Source organism: Cotesia typhae, unplaced genomic scaffold (genome assembly GCF_013202065.1).
Source record: "Cotesia typhae breed Kobodo isofemale line unplaced genomic scaffold, CoteBio_Ctyphae scaffold_152, whole genome shotgun sequence".
Taxonomy (NCBI): domain Eukaryota; kingdom Metazoa; phylum Arthropoda; class Insecta; order Hymenoptera; family Braconidae; genus Cotesia; species Cotesia typhae.
In genome coordinates, this window is record NW_027423776.1 from 5399922 (window position 1) to 5417785 (window position 17864).

At 28.9% G+C, this 17864-nt stretch overlaps 1 protein-coding gene, 1 long non-coding RNA gene and 1 other non-coding gene across 3 annotated transcripts in view; 2 read left to right on the forward strand and 1 right to left on the reverse strand.

Annotated features, from left to right (window-relative positions):
• Positions 1-3218: 3218 nt before the first annotated feature.
• Positions 3219-17864, reverse strand: part of LOC141536162 (uncharacterized) — a 49492-nt gene continuing 34846 nt past the window's right edge. Inside the window, exon 4 of the long non-coding RNA XR_012480695.1 lies at positions 3219-3351. This is a non-coding gene — a long non-coding RNA (uncharacterized LOC141536162). The remainder of the gene's footprint in view (positions 3352-17864) is intronic.
• On the forward strand, positions 7400-7472 carry Trnar-acg (transfer RNA arginine (anticodon ACG)). The gene has a single exon. It is a non-coding gene; the product is annotated as a tRNA-Arg (tRNA).
• On the forward strand, positions 11714-15944 carry Inx2 (innexin 2). Its single transcript, XM_074256279.1, has one exon. It carries the CDS (start codon positions 12071-12073, stop codon positions 13145-13147), a length of 1077 nt encoding a protein of 358 aa, XP_074112380.1. The 5' UTR covers positions 11714-12070; the 3' UTR covers positions 13148-15944.

Consider the following 17864-nt stretch of genomic DNA (forward strand, 5'->3'; position numbering starts at 1 on the left):
ATTGAGAAACAACTATAACAGTTTTTAATTGTTCAATATTTTAAATTAAAAATACAAAAAAAATTATACACTAACCCTTTTTTCCAATATTGTCACAATTGCTATTTCTTCAAATGAACGATCAGACGTTTTTCTTCTTAAACATATTTTCGTTTGCATTAATATCTTTACTGTATAAATTCAATTATACAAACTTTATTTTTATAATAAAAATTTTTAAAAATCCATTAAATATCATCAATTGCTATCTACAAATATATTTTAAACTATTTCATCTGATCATCTTCCATCATTGTTAGTCATTCCATTAATCATCGAAAATTTCTTCCAAGTTTCTTCTTTTAACCCTCCAAATATGTTTCTCACTAAAAATTTCTTAATTTCTTAAATTTACTTCTCAATTTTCTCAAATCATAAAACTTGTCTCGTTAATTCACCGTCATATAAGATCCATAAAACATATTTTGAACTTTTAGGTCCTCGATTAGGCAGGATTATCCGGGGAAGAGATGTCCAATTCCAGCATGAATTCTGGACCTATTCCGAAGAAATTTGAAGTACGTGAGTAGCAAGTAAAGAGCCAACTACAACCAACATGTAGCATAGACAGTCAGGTAAGTATATAAGTATAAGGGCAAACGGTTTAAGTATGAGAAAGACTCAGCTGAACTGGGAACTGGGAACTGGCTGGTATAGTGTCGGTGGATTATTCAGCTCTTAACTCTTAACTCTTAACTCTGGATATTATATACATACCATGTATGTATATATGTATATATGTATATATGTATATATATACATACAGGATACTTGGAAAAAAAAAAAAAAAAGATTAAACAAAAAAAGGCTCGACAAGTCAAGGTGGGGGAGGAGTGAGTGGATGAGTGGACGAGGATGGACGACTGGTATGTATATGGCATATAGGGCCGGTTTTTCTGGTTTTACTACGGAGCACGAACTACGGTCTGTCTTGCTGTTGGTCACCGTAGCTGTTGGCTGTTGCTGTTAGTAGTATTATATTGGGCATCACTACACACGGAATGGGCCTCATGCCATGAAATGGAATGGCTTCTTGCTCCTTTGCTTTTACCTTATCCTATGTATATGCTCGTGTTGGTATTGGATCCTGTCTTGGCATTGGCATTATTATATACACCGCAGCACATTGTACATTATACATTATACATTATACATCCACATCCACACCTACTATGGGTACATGAGGACGAGTACAGGCAAGTTGGACCCCTTTGGTATTCCAGGCTACCATTTACACAGTCTTAGGTTCTCATGACTCTCTTCTTCCTTGTTCTTGGCTCTGGTTCTTGCTCTACTCTTCTTGTGCTTATGCTTATGCCTATATGTGGTTTTTTTTCTTTTTTTTTATTTAAGTATTTTAAGACTCCTTCATCACTTAATACTCTATTGAAATATTTTTTACCATTCACTACTCGCTACTCACTGGCTTTTCATCTATTATACGCTTTTTTACTCTAATTGGTGGGCGCCAATTCATTAAATGGCTATTTATATTATTTAACTGTCATTTTACTGAGTAATGCATTGAGTTTTACTGAATCGTTATTGGATTTTTTTAATAATAATAAAATAATCTAAATACTGGTTAAAAAATAAACTTGATTCAAGATGATCAAATTCTTCAAATTGTTCTTAGATCAAGAATTTTTCTCTTGAAACGAGATCATTTTTTTATCAGTATATAATTAAAAAAATAAAGAAAATTTTATCTTTGATGTATTTATAAGATAAAATAAATTTCTTTTAAAGTAAAATTTAGTATAATTGAAGAGGGCTTGACCTGAATTCATGCCTTTCCAAGGTTTTATATGCTTTTCAGCGATAGTTAATTTATTATCATAAGTTTTAATGAAATTCATTAGAATGTGGTTAGATATCAAATATTAATTTATATAATTAAGAGAATGAGGAAAATTTTGTAACGGGCATAAATTTAATTTAAAAAGTATTTCTATAGTTAAATAAATTATACAATTGTAATAATCAATTTCAATGTCTTTCGAATCAGTAATTTTATTTACTAAAAAAATAGTATATTACACACCGAGGGAAGTAAAGTAAGAAATGTCTCAGATCACATGTAATTGTTGGCCGAGGCGAAGCCGAGGTCAACAAACATGTGATCTGAGGCTTTCTTATTTACTTCCCGAGGAGTGTATGCTATTTTTTTGCTCGACGAAGGCAGAAAGTGGCAACTTCATTTAGCGCAGCGGGCCGAAAGTTGACGCTTTCTGCCCGTCGAGCAAAAAATTTATTTTTTCTAATTTAAAATTTTTTTAAAGTTTAAAATTTTCTACTCATTTCAAAAAATTATGTAAAAATATTTTCTTCTTTTTTTTTTCCAACTCAAAATTTAATGACATTAACATTAAAAATCTAATTAAATTGTTATTTAAAACCAACTATTTTTTGTTTTCCTCTAAAATAAAATTTATGAATAAAAATTCCACTGAAAAATGTCAGATGTCAGAAAAAATTAAAGTAATTTACCCAGAAAACCCAGGGGGTTTTCACAGAACTATCGGCATTTTGTCAAAATCCCCAAAGTCTGCATAAATAAATTCCTGACCCTTTTATTTTTCTACAAAAAAATGCCTCAATTATTCCACTCGTTTAATTATTTTTCTCTGTAAAAAATAAATAATGCAAATAAAACTAATTCAAGATAATTTCAAAAGCTTAAAAATTTCTCAAAATACTCAATTAAATATTAAGAAAAATTTTTCCAGTTCGGTGGATGAGTAAAATTAAATATACGGACAATTGTAAAGTAAAAATTGACGCTCTGAGCGAATAATGGATGATTTATTTTAGCATTCTCCGGAATTCGAGGGTCAACTTGAATACATTAGTCACCTGCAAGTAATCTAAAATAATGACATCACCATTTCAGTGTACGGTGTACGGTTAAAGTTGACTAACTTTTTTAAGATTAAGCATTACTCTCAGCCGCTTGACTCTATACTCGTATTTGGGTGCCATCCGTATCCTCATTCTTCGTTTTCTTCTGCTTGGGTATCGGTATTGGTGAATCATGCTGTGCAAAAAAAAGACTCGTGTCCCATGGGGCCGATGGGGGACTAAACAGGAAAGTTCTTCTTCTTCATACATATATAATCCTATACCTACTTGGCAACTGAACCCACTACAGGAAAAGAGATATAAAATAAATCTACAGTTTCAGTGTCTTGTGTTATTCTTCTATTCCAAAGTCCCATCTTCTCGCTGAACTCCGGTTTCAGGATTCACCATATAATACAGCTACAGGTTAATATTTTGCGTCTCTAATACAATGCCAATAGGATGTGTTACCTTGAAAGTCAAAACATTAAAATTTTCATTTTTAGATAAAAAATTAAGGATAGAATGTTATTTTTCATGATTTATGATCAATTTTTTCTTGATACTCATGATATTTAAAATGATTTTAATGACAAAAATTGACTTATTAATTATAGAGTATGAAAAATTAATTAAGAATCACATATTTTGATTAATTATAAGAAAAAAAAATTTTTATTTTAAATTAAAAAAAAATTATATATTTTTTTTTTAAATAATCCGCAATCCTGAATGTGTGTAGTTATTGGAACAATATAAACCCGTAAAAGTTCTTACAGTGTCTCAATCTCTAAAGATAAACTTTATAAGTTTTCCATTGCCGCAGGAGTCGGAAGAATCAAATTTTCATACCTTAAAATAAACATTTAATTAATAAAACTTAGTAATATTAATGATTTCCAGAGTTCCTGATGCTCTAAAATAAGTCCGGGTTCGATTTCTACCTTGGTTGCTCTCCACACACTTAAAGAAAAATTAACCTAGCTAAAAAATAAATAACTAATGAAACACAAATTTTTTTAAAAATGAATGATTAAATTATTTACAAAAATTAATTTTATTCTAATAAAAAAATGTTAACTTCCATTAATCTTAAATATGTAAAATTATTCTCGCAATATATGCCCGTAAAAATTCTTGCACTCTCTCAATCCTTCACTTAAACTTGGTAAGTTTTTCACTGTCGCAAAAGTCAACCAAGCAAAAATTTTACATTCCGAAAAATTAACAAAATTTTTCCTATAAACATTTTTAATAAATTGAATTTTTTTCATGCATTTGAACTAAAAAAATAACCAATCTAAATTCATCTCTACGGAAGAATCAATATTAACTTTTTTATTTTTTTTTATTTCCACCAACAACTTCATTTTTTTTTGCTTTTTTTTCCCATCAATATTCAATACACAATGGATTACCTAGAGATCTTTTACAGTCATCGAGGCGGTCAGTTCTAGTTGATAATAAAAGCATGGATCGTGTATAAAAGCTACACATCTGAATACCGCGATAATCCGTAGGTCAAGGTCGGCATAGCTGTCTGTCATGATGAAAACCGACCGATAATTGAGATATACAACATATATGTATTCTAATCACAATCACAATAATGGTCATACTCGTGTCTGGTTTAAAAATAACTTGCTACCGTGTATTACTGTATTAAATGACCGAGTAAAGGGAGTAGAGGATGTTTCGTCACTTTGCCATCTAATATTTAATTTACTACATGTTACATGTTACGTGTTACGTAGATTTAGTTCTTTTCTTATAACTTGTAACTCCATACCGCACATACATATATACTTATACGACTTTACTCTATCCACTAATTTATCTCAGTCTTCATTTCGCGTTTGTGTGCCTGAAGGTACAATCCACCGTGGGTTAATTTATTTGACCCAACCACTACAGATATCAAGTTCTCAATTAGTGTCTTTCATTTCACTTCTAGTCTGTCATTCTAATTTTTTTTTTTTATTCTTGTTATTGTTATTATTACTAATGTATGTGTCAAAAAATCGGCAATTTTTTTTGTCAAATTTAAATGGAGTTAAAATTTTGATTGATGTACATCTTAATAAAATATTTAATTTATTCAAAAAGGAACAAAATTTTTAAAAAGAATTTTATCAATTTGTATTAGTCAGAAGAATAATTGAAGATGCTAAATTTTTTTGTAATCAAAAAAATTTTCTTGTTTTAAGAATTTATATTTTTTTTTAATTTAATAAACTTTATTAGCTGTTAATAAATGATTTTTTAATATTAGATGATTTAATAAATTTTTGTAATAATTAATTAAATATTTATTAACAGTTAAAAAATTTTTTTTATTTTAAATACTATTTAAATTGCGAAAAAAAATTTTTTTAATTATTATAAAATTTTATTTGGACTTTTTTGTAAAAGTTAAATGTTGAAATTTTATTTAGACACTTTTTATAACTTTATAATTTAAATAGATAAAAAAATGTCAAATAAATAAGATAAATTAGTAGTTTTTTTTTTTTCATGTAAAAAATAACATAAAATAAATAATTAAGAGAGATAATTATGAATTACGGAATAATTTGTTTGATAAGTGTTCGATAAATGCAATATTAAAAAAAAATTATTGAAAAATAATCGTTACAGTGAATCAATAAATAAATTTGTTTATTAAAAATTAATAACAGTAAATTTTTATATCCGTGTATAAAAATTAAAAAATTGACTTCTTATTGTAGCATCTTTGCACACTGGTGATGCATTTTAATTAAGCTTACTGGTGTATAATTTTACCAGCTAACGAAGTCAGCAAAAATTATGCTGTGTGAAGGCTTATACTATATTATATTATATGTACATTTATAAATTTATACAAAAATGGTGTAATGAAAGGCAAGTAAAAACTAGATAGAAATAGAGATAGAGATAAAGATAAGAATACAGAACAAGAAACTGTACTGTAAACGAGAGTCATTTAAGACTATTGTTCAAAGAACCTTGTGCTCTAAGATAAAATATCGTGAGTAAGCGATGACGTTTATGTGACACTCCTTTGTCTTAACTCGCTAGATAGACAACGACACGTGGGTAATTATCTACTGATATTGGCAAATGTTAACTGTTACACTCGAAACCCGGCTTACTCGACTAATATTAGAGGAAGTAATTGCTGGTGTTATTAAATACTTAAACGTCATTCATATTAAGTTGTGAGTTAATATTAGCTTACTCACACAGTAAATCGATTATTTTGTTATTTATAATTATGACAAAATTTGTTTAATTTTTTTTTAACTACGAAGTGATAAAAATTATTTTTTATTGAAACTAACAAAAAGTTTTAATATTTATATTGAGTCAAAAAAAAAATCATTTCGAAAAGAAACGGTTCCTTCAAAAATTTATTTTCTTGAATTTCGGCTTCTTGATTTTTTTTTGCATGCTAAATTTTTTGAAACACGTTCAAAATTTTCTATTTTACGGCGAATTTTTCATAAAATGTTATAAAAATTAATTATAAAGCTTTCAATGTTAACAAAAATTTTACATTGTCTAAAAATCATTGATAAAATGTGTCCAATACTTTTTCGTATTTTTTCTGCATTTTATGAATAAACACAAATAATTTTTCAATGAATATTTTTTCATGAAAAAATTCGTATTTTCGTTAATTTTGTCATTTTGAATTATTCTACTTAAGATAAATTTTAGAAAAATAAAATATAAAATTGTTAAAAAAAATTTGAATATCATTTTTATCGATTGAAATATTGTTAACCATAAAATTAAACAATTACCAATTTTTATTTTATTTTTAATTTATAAGACCATAGAAATTATTAGACATTAATACGACTCTAATGTCCTTTAGTGGTTGTTATTGCTTAATGTAACCAATTCTTGGTTTTCACAAAACTGGTGTAACGGGTTTTCTATAGTGTACAAGCTATCTGAGAGGCCAGAGGCGTCATGTCGCGTCGTCGACATTCGCACGCAAGACTGACGCGATTATTAAAGACTACAACTCTATAACACACGCATATACTTTGGCCCATCACAAAAAAAAGAAAAAAAAAAATTAAATGAAACACAATAAACCGTGTGAAATATGTCAGTATCGTTTCAAGCGTGATTAAGCATTAACATGACGATCATTATTTTCAATATAATAGAAACCACAAGCGCTAAATCAATACTGATTAATCATAAATAATTGACCCGATCCCTGCATCATCAATATTAACGTTTATTTTTTTCTCCTGTTTTATGTTCTCGGTCATTATTAAGCAAATGGTTAAATTTATTCAAGGCATCAGGCAGCGAGAAGTTCGCAAGCGTCCGACATCTGAATGATTATGTATACGTTTAACTCTGAGCCTATTTTTTATCTCTATTGATTAATCGTCCTGTTTGTAGTTTGTAGCGTTGACTCAATCTCAATTTCAATATAAATACAGGAATGTTCAAGGCAAAAGGTATGGAGAAGATCGCAATATTTATAGCAAACTCGAGGACTGGCTCCCCGAATGGTCCTGTGGCGCAATGGATAACGCGTCTGACTACGGATCAGAAGATTCCAGGTTCGAATCCTGGCAGGATCGTACACTTTTTTTTCTTTATGATTTATTATACTAATCAGTTACATTGATAATGAATTATTAAAGTTAAGAATTTATAACATGGATTGTATGGTATTTTTTCTGTGTGTTACTGTTTTTTACAGTTATTTATATTGTCTAAACATAAAATTTTTTAACTAAATGCTAAATTCTTATCAAAAATTTCAGCAAATATCATAAATTTACTTAGTAAACTCTACTAATGTAAAATAAATTTTCATACATTTTTTTTATATATTCATGCATAAATACAAATATATGTCTTAAATATTTTTAATATAGTTTGACTTTATTTGTTGAAATAAAAAATTTATAAGAATCTTCCTATTATATTTATGTAATATATATCTTTTATAGAAATATAAATAAATAAAACAATTTTAATTTGAAAAAGATCTACAGAATTTATTAGAATAAATATTTTCTTTAAACAATAGATGTGATGCTCGATAAATTTACCCGGAAGCCAATAATAAAATATAAAAGATAATTTCTCGCCATTTTATCACTGTTAATAAAAGGATGTCTGAAATTATTTCTGCAGAGATATTAAGTATTAAAAGCCCTTGAATTATTTCTCGACATGCGAGAAAACTATTTTCACTCGTAGCTTATTTAAAAAGTAATATGAAAAAATTGTCGGTTTCTGAGGAAAATAAATATCAAATATCATTTCTAATATAAAATTATTATTAACCTTGGAACTTTAAATTCCAAGGGGGAACCACGTGTCTCATTATTATTTAAATTCAACTTTATTGGAGTGGAATATTGTAGAAGTTTCTATTTAACTGGTTAATTGTTTTGATATTTAAAGTTTGGATTTCTATCCAACTTATGAGTCTTAATTAGCGTGCGTCACAATAATTGTTACTAATATATATTAAATTTATTGACGCTTGAATAATCAAAGTTAAGTAATTAAAAACTATTTTTTTTCAATTATAAAATTAATAAATTCTTTTATTACTCAGAAAATAATTTTTAATTAATTAAAAAACCTTTTTTTTCTGTAAAAAAAATGTTCATATAAAAATCATGTTAAAAAAATAAAACTATTCAAAAAATTATTAAGTTAAGTATGTAACACATAATTTGAAAGATGTAATATTGATAATAAATAAATTATCCGACAAATAATGTCTTTTGAAAAATAGAAAGTCAGAGTAAAATACCATGCGCATATGCCACGAAAAAAAATACAATAAATACACCAGATAACTAAAATGTAATTAGTTCGTAAAATATTCACCGCTGATTGGCTCAATGACATACTACACATTACACATAACATTACATATCAAACGGTATAAAGTATACAAAAGTAATATCAAGTGTAGGCCGTATAATTATAAATAATAGATTTCCAGGAGATAAACTCGAGGATTTTATTATTATTATAGCTTAAACGTAATCCATCTATCTACAATCCGACAATATACTGTGTACTATAATATACAATACCCCTCCGGTGGTGTATGATCTTTATAATAGATAATAAAAATCCAGCGTACAACTTTCGCAACTAAGGATTAATATTACATCCATGCAGCAGATATTACACACACTGTAATGGATTGCAAGTGTAAGTGTGAGTGTAAGCCCCATTGAAATATCAAAAGGAGTTTACTGTAATCTACAAGATACTCATGCCGTTCGCGATTCTCTCATTATTATGCACTGCATAATAATTACGGGCCAGACTCTACGCGCATTTATGACCTACATGGCCCATGTATGATATGAGATTACGATTTGTCTCGATACACCCGTGTGTGGTCGTTGCTCGTCTGTTTTATTTTTTAGAGAAGTCGAGATCGAACAAAATAAAAATCGAGCAAATACTGAATATAATATATCAATTTAATATTGTAGAGAGATGCATTGTAGAGAGATGCATAGAGAGATACAGTAGCGTAATACAGCAATACAAGCTATTGGTTTATTTATTTAGTAGATTTGGGGAAGTTTTTAAATACTAAGGTCGAAAAATCCAAGCTGCCGAAAAATTCCAGTAAAATTATAAATGTTTTCACCTGGCCCTGAAGGGCCAATGGGAGATTTCTAGCTGGAGATCTTTTAAATGGCATGAATCATCTTAAAAACTGGCACAGCCAGGAACATCATTTTCCATGCACCGTCACTACAAAATAGTGGTGTTATATTATCGCTACTATGTATCTTGTTAGTTTTGAGCACAAAGGAAACGGAAGAGGAAAAGAAAATGTTTTTTTTTTTTTTCCCTTTTTTGACTGAATGTAAATAAAAATAAAATTTTGTAAATTTAAAATTACGATACATGAATAAAAGCTTCATAAAAAATATTTGGCTCTATTTTTTTTTTTTTTTATAAAAAATTAAAATTTTAGCTTTTTTTAAAAATTATTCTTGTGTAAATTTGTAAAAATAAATTTTGATGTTTTTCATGTCAAAAATTTTGTATTAAGTGAAAAAATTTTATTTTTCTAAAAATTGATATTTTTCTAATTTTTATGAACTTGGAAAAAAAAACAATGTAATTTTTGAGGGTTGAAAAATTATGAAAAATTTAATTACTTTGAGAATATTAAAGATATAAAATATTGCAAATAGAAAAAATTAAGACGAAAAGGGAACAATGTTTAGACTAATTAACCTCGACATATATACAAACGTTGACGCTGCTTACAAATAAACGACAAACTAAATGTTGATCGCTTATAGAATGAGTTCGTCCTAAATACAAATAAAATACTTGTATATAGTAACACAACAGTGCATATGTTATGTTATAGTATATACGCTACATGTTTAACAGAATGAAAGGCTGGTGGGAGAATGCCATTTCCGAGAAATTACTCTCCTACACCCCTTATTTTGTTATTAGTGATTGCTTACAACAGATTGTGTTGTATTAAATTATAAAAGTTACTTTGTATTGTTCCGCCGTAAAAATGTACAATACAAAATATTTTTTCTTTTAGATGCACAAAAACTTTGATAAATTTATTAGAATTATTTTTATGCATCAAATGAAAAAATTTGTATCATTTGTTTTTTTTAAAAAGATAAAATAGTGTTTAGTTAACATTATAATCATTGTAATCAATTTTCATGTTGTTTGTAATAAAAAATATTTTAATTATCAATGAGTAATCAAAGTACGTACTACAAAGATAAAAAATACATTCGGTAATATTAAAAAATTTGATCTAATTAAAAACCATTCGTCATTAATAATTAATCATATTTACGGATTAAAATGATGAACAATCAAAGCTTAGAATTTATTTTTTTTTTAATTCATCTCGGAGAAAATCGATTTGAAAAAATTACAACTATTAAATAAAAAATAAAAATATTAAAAAATTTTTTAAATATTTTATTCAATGCTCCATTCCAGCTTTCAAGATAATAAAATTTTTCATAGCCCTAAAGTACTTAATTCCCGACCGGATCTCATTTATTATTTTTTTCTCAATATACACCGTGATTGGAACATAAAATTCTCCAATACAAGAACATAAAGTCTCCCATCGTTCCCCTAAGAATTTCCTGACAATTTTTTTCCAATTTTGACCGATCACTTATCGCATAAATAAAAAAAAAATATGAAAAAAAAAAAAATCAACAATACATTCGTCGGTATCAAATTTCAAAGATTGATGTCTCTTATCCCTCATTATACAATACTTTCTTCCCACAAGTAAAGACGCAAAAAAAAAAGCAACAAAACCCCGAAGATTCCCAGCACCGCGATTTAGAGACTTTGATAATGTAACAAATGAGAATTATTCGGAAACAATGAATATGACAGTGAGTAAGAGTGAGTAAGCGATACCGATTAAGAAAGAGCTATCCAATGAAATCCCCAGCAATAATAATATACCATAAACCCAGCAGATACTATACTCCTGAAACTTAAAATGGTTACCATAGCAACAAGCCCCCAATTGCGCATGCTCACTCGCGATTTCTTGCACCCGATATCAACCGAATCACTCCGAATCTTGCCGAAGCCCTCCGGAGTCTCCCGAAGCGGGAGTTGTTGGTTTTTAACGCGGCAAATGTGGGGGAAATCTGAACGTGGGGTTCGAAAAGTAAAGCGGAGTATGATGGGGGGCGAGGGCTTGCGAGTGGGGAAGACAATGACGGGGGGTTTCATTCTCATCCTTATTGCATGCCGCCAAGAGAGAAGTACTTTTTAATAAAAAATGCACGACAAAGACAAAATAGTGAGAGGCGAGAGGGAGAGAGTCCCGTCGCATCGGACAGCCGCTCAGTCCCCAACGCCCGTAGATCGCGAGAGCGTACAAGCGAACCACGAGGAGGAACGCTCTCTGCTTTTCTTTTTTGAGCAACATTTTCAAACAAATTATTTATAAAATAGAAATAAAAAAAAAAAAAAGTAAATAAATTACGTACTTTATTAATTTAAAAATTAAAATTTTTTTTTAATTTTTCCAATTGGAGTGGTTAAAAAGTGAAAAAATCGGGAGTTCTGCGCAGAAAAAAACCGCGAAACCGGATTCAAATCCGGAGTGTCAAGTGAAGTTTTAAAGTAGTATTTATTTATTTTGAAAAAATAAATAAACCAAACAATGTTTGATGTTTTCGGATCAGTTCGGGGCTTGCTGAAGCTCGACCAAGTGAACATTGACAACAATGTATTTCGGTTGCACTACAAAGGAACGGTGATCCTACTGATCGCGTTCTCCCTGCTCGTGACCTCCCGGCAGTACATCGGGGACCCGATCGACTGTATCGTCGACGAAATTCCGTTGAACGTGATGGACACCTACTGCTGGATCTACTCAACCTTCACGGTTCCGGATCGGTTCGGAATTATCGGCAGAGACGTGGTCCAGCAGGGAGTCGCGAGTCATGTCGAAGGCACCGACAAAGTTAAGTACCACAAATATTACCAGTGGGTGTGCTTTGCCCTATTTTTCCAGGCGATACTGTTCTACGTTCCGCGGTACCTCTGGAAGACCTGGGAGAACGGCAGGCTAAAGATGCTCGTCCTGGACCTGAACTGCCCGATCGTCACCGACTCCAGCAAAACTGAACGCAGCAAACTTCTGGTCGACTACTTCAGGACTAATCTGCACACGCAGAATTTGTACGCCTACAGGTTCTTCTTCTGCGAGATTCTCAATTTCGTCAACGTCGTGGGGCAGATCTACTTCATGGACTACTTTTTGGACGGAGAGTTCACCACTTACGGACGAGATGTCGTGAGGTTCACCGAGATGGAGCCCGAAGAAAGAGAAGATCCAATGGCCAGGGTTTTTCCGAAAGTAACCAAGTGCACGTTCCACAAATACGGAGCATCAGGAACGGTCCAGAAGTTTGATGGACTCTGCGTTCTTCCCCTGAACATCGTAAATGAGAAGATCTACGTGTTCCTCTGGTTCTGGTTCATCATCCTGTCGGTGATCAGCGGACTGAGTCTTCTTTATCGTCTGGCGGTTGTTCTTCTTCCAAAATTGAGGCTGATGATTCTTCGCGCCAGGTCTCGCATTTCTTCCCAGAGCGAAATCCAGACGATATCCAACAGATTCCAGATCGGAGACTGGTTTGTTCTTTACCAATTGGGAAAGAATATCGATCCTTTGGTGTTCAAGCAGCTGATTACCGATCTGGCCACGAGATTCGAGGGAAAAGAGAGTGTTTAGGGCTAGAAGACTTTAGAATAAGGGAGTTAAAATTATAATAATAATACGAGATTATGAAAATGATTTTATTTATATGATTGGACGTTTGTCGCGGCCCGAATTTAGATTTGGTAATAATATTTGATTTTGAGAAGAAGGGTTGTTTTTAATTTTAATAAGATTTTATATTATGACAATTTAGGTCGCGGCGACTCTAATTGTGTGATAAGAGGCGGACGGCGTCGGAATTTTTTTTTGCCATTGCTGTTTTTTTTTTCTTCTTAAGTCTTGTGAGTGCCTTTGATCTGCACGGTACTTTTCTTATTATTCTACTTTGGAGATTGCTTTGCCCTTCAAATTAGCGGGATTCGATATGGTCGGAGTTTGTAATGTATCTTTAGTTTTTTTATAGATCGTTTCGCTGGAGTTTTTTTTTATAATTGATTTTGTAAGCCGGGTTGGGATTTTTTTTTAATATTAGAAGGAATTTTTAAAATAATTTTTGAATTTATTTTAATTTTTTAAATGAGTAAACAATTTTTTTTTTTAATTTTAGTAATGTTAATTTTTTTTAAGAATTTAAAATTTGCGATATAATTTTTATAAAATTGAAGAGCAAGTTTTTAATTGTTTGATTAATATTTAATTTTTTTTTTTATAGATAAAAATTGTTGAGTCTGTTGAAAAATTTTTTTACCAAGAATTGATCAGTAAATTTGAAGATCAAGAAATTTTTTAGATAAGGAAATAATAATTGTCAAATAGTAATTTTCAATCGATAAAATTTTCTAGCACGAATGAAATCTATTTGAACAATTGTTTCCTAAAATATATTATAAATCCCCAGACTCTAAATAGAAAAACAGACACGTGAACAATAGTAATAATAGTATTGTAGTCTTACTACAATAAGGAAATAGTGAAAGTTCAAGGGTACGAGACAATATACTGAATAAAATAACGACTTGTACCACATGCCGATACCTTTGTTCATCGGTATGCTTTTTTGTTCAGATACCTGAGCATACACCGGCATACTTTACACTCTACACACTTATTCAAACACAACTAAAAAATACAACAAAATTGATCGATCGAAAACTTTGTAGTTGTAATTTATATGATATTTTTTTATAAATGTAACTCGGAAATTAACATCACTAACTAATTTATATTTAAATAAATTGACGCCGTCCTCCCGATAGCATTACTTCCATTCTACCAACTGTAATAAGTATCTTTTTTACAGCTATTACACTTAGTAATTAATTATTAATTATAATTAATACTGATCTGACAATTTTTCAATTTATTTCAGTAAATAAATTTTTTTTTTGTTGAGGTTCTTTTTTTTTTTTTTTTTTTTTATTACTGAAGTTTGGTGGGTGGACGTCTATAATTTTTTTTTTTTTTTTTGATAAATTATTACAAAAATTTTTTTTTTTAATTGACTCACAGAAAATTATATTTTTGAGTATAATTTAAAAAAAAATTTTTTTTCTCAAATTTTTAATAATTCCAACGCACAAAAAATGTTAGTTGTTAAATTTTAACACACCAAACTTAAGTATTATTAAAAAGCCTTAAACAAAAAAATAAAAATCTATGTTAAAATTTGTAGATATAATAAATAAATAATAATAATCTAAAAAAGACATAAAAAATTCATTCCAGGGTAGTGAAATATTTAATCTCTTATAATAAAATATATAAAATAAATGAATCATAAAATAATTGAACATCATCTTCATGCCTGATAATAAAACTGCCTCTGCATTTAACCGTCCTCATTAAATTTTTCTAAGATTAAAAATTAAAAAAATAAAAATAAAAAAAAATGTATTAAATAATAAAATCGGGATTATTGCAGTTTATTATTAGCTGCCTATTTTGCCTATACATATATAATTATTATAAATTTTATTAGTAATTAAATAAATAACTATCATTATTTAATAATGAATAATCAAGCCAGATTTTAAGACTCAGCAAACAATAGCAACAATAAATAATAAATATATATAAATATTAAATATATTTTATATCATATTAAATAATAATTATTATTTCTTTCTTTTTTTTCACTCGCGACATTTTGATTCTTGTTAACTTGCTACTAAATTGGCAATTAATAAATTTTAGCTCAAAATAAGACTGCCAATTTATATATATATGTATTAATTTTTCTATCACTTGAGAATTAAGGGACCAATTTTTGGAATTGTTATGAAATTTAGAATAGTAAATATATTAATTATTATTATATTATTATTATTAATTAATATTATCATAGGTATAAAAATATATGATAATGTCATCGTAACTTTCCGATAAATAAATGTAGTGATAAAATATAGCGTGCTCAGATTGTGTAAATCTGTACTTGAGCAAATCAATGTGATAGAGTCAACGATAATTGTCAATTGTTTTTAAAATATATAATAATCTTATATAAGACTTCAACTTTTAATAAAAAATTAATTTAAAAAAAACTGTTAAACAAAAGCGTAATATTTTTTCTGTAATAAAAATAAATAATCGATGATTGATAATTGATAAATATTGTAAATTTATTATTGTAATAAAATTTTATTTTTTTGCGAATTGAGTATTTTATAAAATTGTATTGACGAAATAAAATAATTATATCTGGTGTAATAATGACAATAAAGTAATAGATTGTTAATAAAGAAATACGAATTGTACAGTGCTTAAGGAGAAAGAAAGTTTGTTGATATGATATGAAGATGATATGAATAGAACAAAGCAAAGTGATTAGAAATCAAATAAAACGCCTAGTATACTAGTATAGAAAAAATTATTCTTATTTATTATATGCTGTAAATTTTCTTCCCATCCTTTTACTGTATTTAGAATAAGTGTATGTAGTAGTAATATATTTAGCGGGAACATTATTATCGCTGAAAATAATTTTTCAATTACAGAGCGGTTATAAAATTTATCGGGGGTCCATGAAGCAGATTGACCTTCAGTCATGCTTCAATGACTAGGTCGAGGGGTCGATTACGTGATTCTACTTTCAAGTCATGCATTTTAGAGATTTTGATTGAATTTTTTATTATTTTTATGGTTACATAATTTTTATGTAATTTTTCGCGTTAAAAAATTTCATTGAATACTTTTCTATTATTTTAGAAAATGTGTGAAATTATTTTATTGCAATTTGGATGTTAAAAATATTTTTAACTATTCATAAAATAACATATTTTATTACACTGTTGTTTTTTATAATTTTGAAAATTGTAAATTTTAATCAATTTTGATTTTTAAGCTCAAAATTTTTCATTAAAATTGTCCAATATAATATTTTACTTAGAACTTTTTTTTAATATACAAAAATAATTTTTCAGTTTGATTATAGTTAATGATTACCAAGAAAATAAAAAACAAAATCTATATCAATACCCTGAAAAACGTAAAAAATCAATGTTAATTAAAAAAAAAAAACTCATTGAGCATGTGAAGCATACAAAGGCATGTGCATCATGAATATACCGACCGAGTTTATTTTAAAGCGGTTGATCGCCGAGCAGAAGGTACCTCGTATTTTTTTTTTTTTTCTAGTTTAGCTAAATTTCTACCTGAGCGGGCAATTTTATCAGCTTCGCTATATTTAGACGCAACATAAAATATTGAAGCAGAGCTCTAGCTAGAGCTTCATATTCGATTAAAAAATGTAAGAAATTAATGTTTAAAAAATAAGCGGAATTTCAGCTGAACTACTACCACCTACCAATAGAAGAAAAAGAATAAGGATAAGAATGAGGAGAAGAAGAAGAATAAAGGTAAAGGTAAAGGGATTGGCGTGTTGGTAATATTAATATAAGCCGATGATATTAATAATATGGGAGTGAGATCATTCAGGTGGAGAATATGTCTAGGTAGGAACTGAAGGGACAAAATATAAAATATACTGGAACTACAGAAAGTATTAGTATTTGTATTAATATCTACAAGAGAAAAAGAAGAATTCTCGGCAGCATTTGAGTATCCCGATTATTCTCATTATTATTATTATTTTTTTTTTTTAATTGTTATTACATATGTAAATAGAGAATGAAATCAAGAACGTAAATGGCGTAGGCGAGGAGGTAGATGATGAGATAGAGGAGAACGAAGCGACCCTTTACTTTGGAACAAGAATGTCCGCGTGGTTGCACGACCGCGGACGGCATATACGGGGGCAATGTCCGGTCAAAGTCCTTATATATACTGTACTTTACTGGGTAACGATACGACGCGATCAACGCGGTACAGGAACATCTTTTATAATATAAATATATACTTATACTTGTTTACTTACACCATTACTGAAGAACTTAATTTATATGGGTCTCGCTGGTGACTTCAATGACACCAATACAATCAAATGTTGATGTTGGTTGTTTTCATTTGTGCTTGGGATTTATGCCGATTCTCTAGTTCAGGAGTATGTTCTAAGTATGTAGAAGAAGTACATAGAGTGACAGACATTCTATTATTCACAGGTTGTTTTAGCGGAGAGATTGGAATAGTAATCAGATTTACATCTATTTAATGTTATTTTTAGTCATTGAAATTTTATTCTGAATTATTCACGAGTTTTATTTGGTTTTTATTTTAATGATAGCCAGAGGTATCAGACTGTCATTTGAATAGTCGCTCCATTCGAATTTTTAATTTTAAATTAATTTAATTTTAGGGTAATTTATAGCTTGAAATTTTTGTTGATTAATTT

Excerpts from the sequence above, each read along its gene's own strand:
- Inx2 (XM_074256279.1), top strand. The coding sequence starts at position 12,071 with ATGTTTGATGTTTTCGGATCAGTTCGGGGCTTGCTGAAGCTCGACCAA.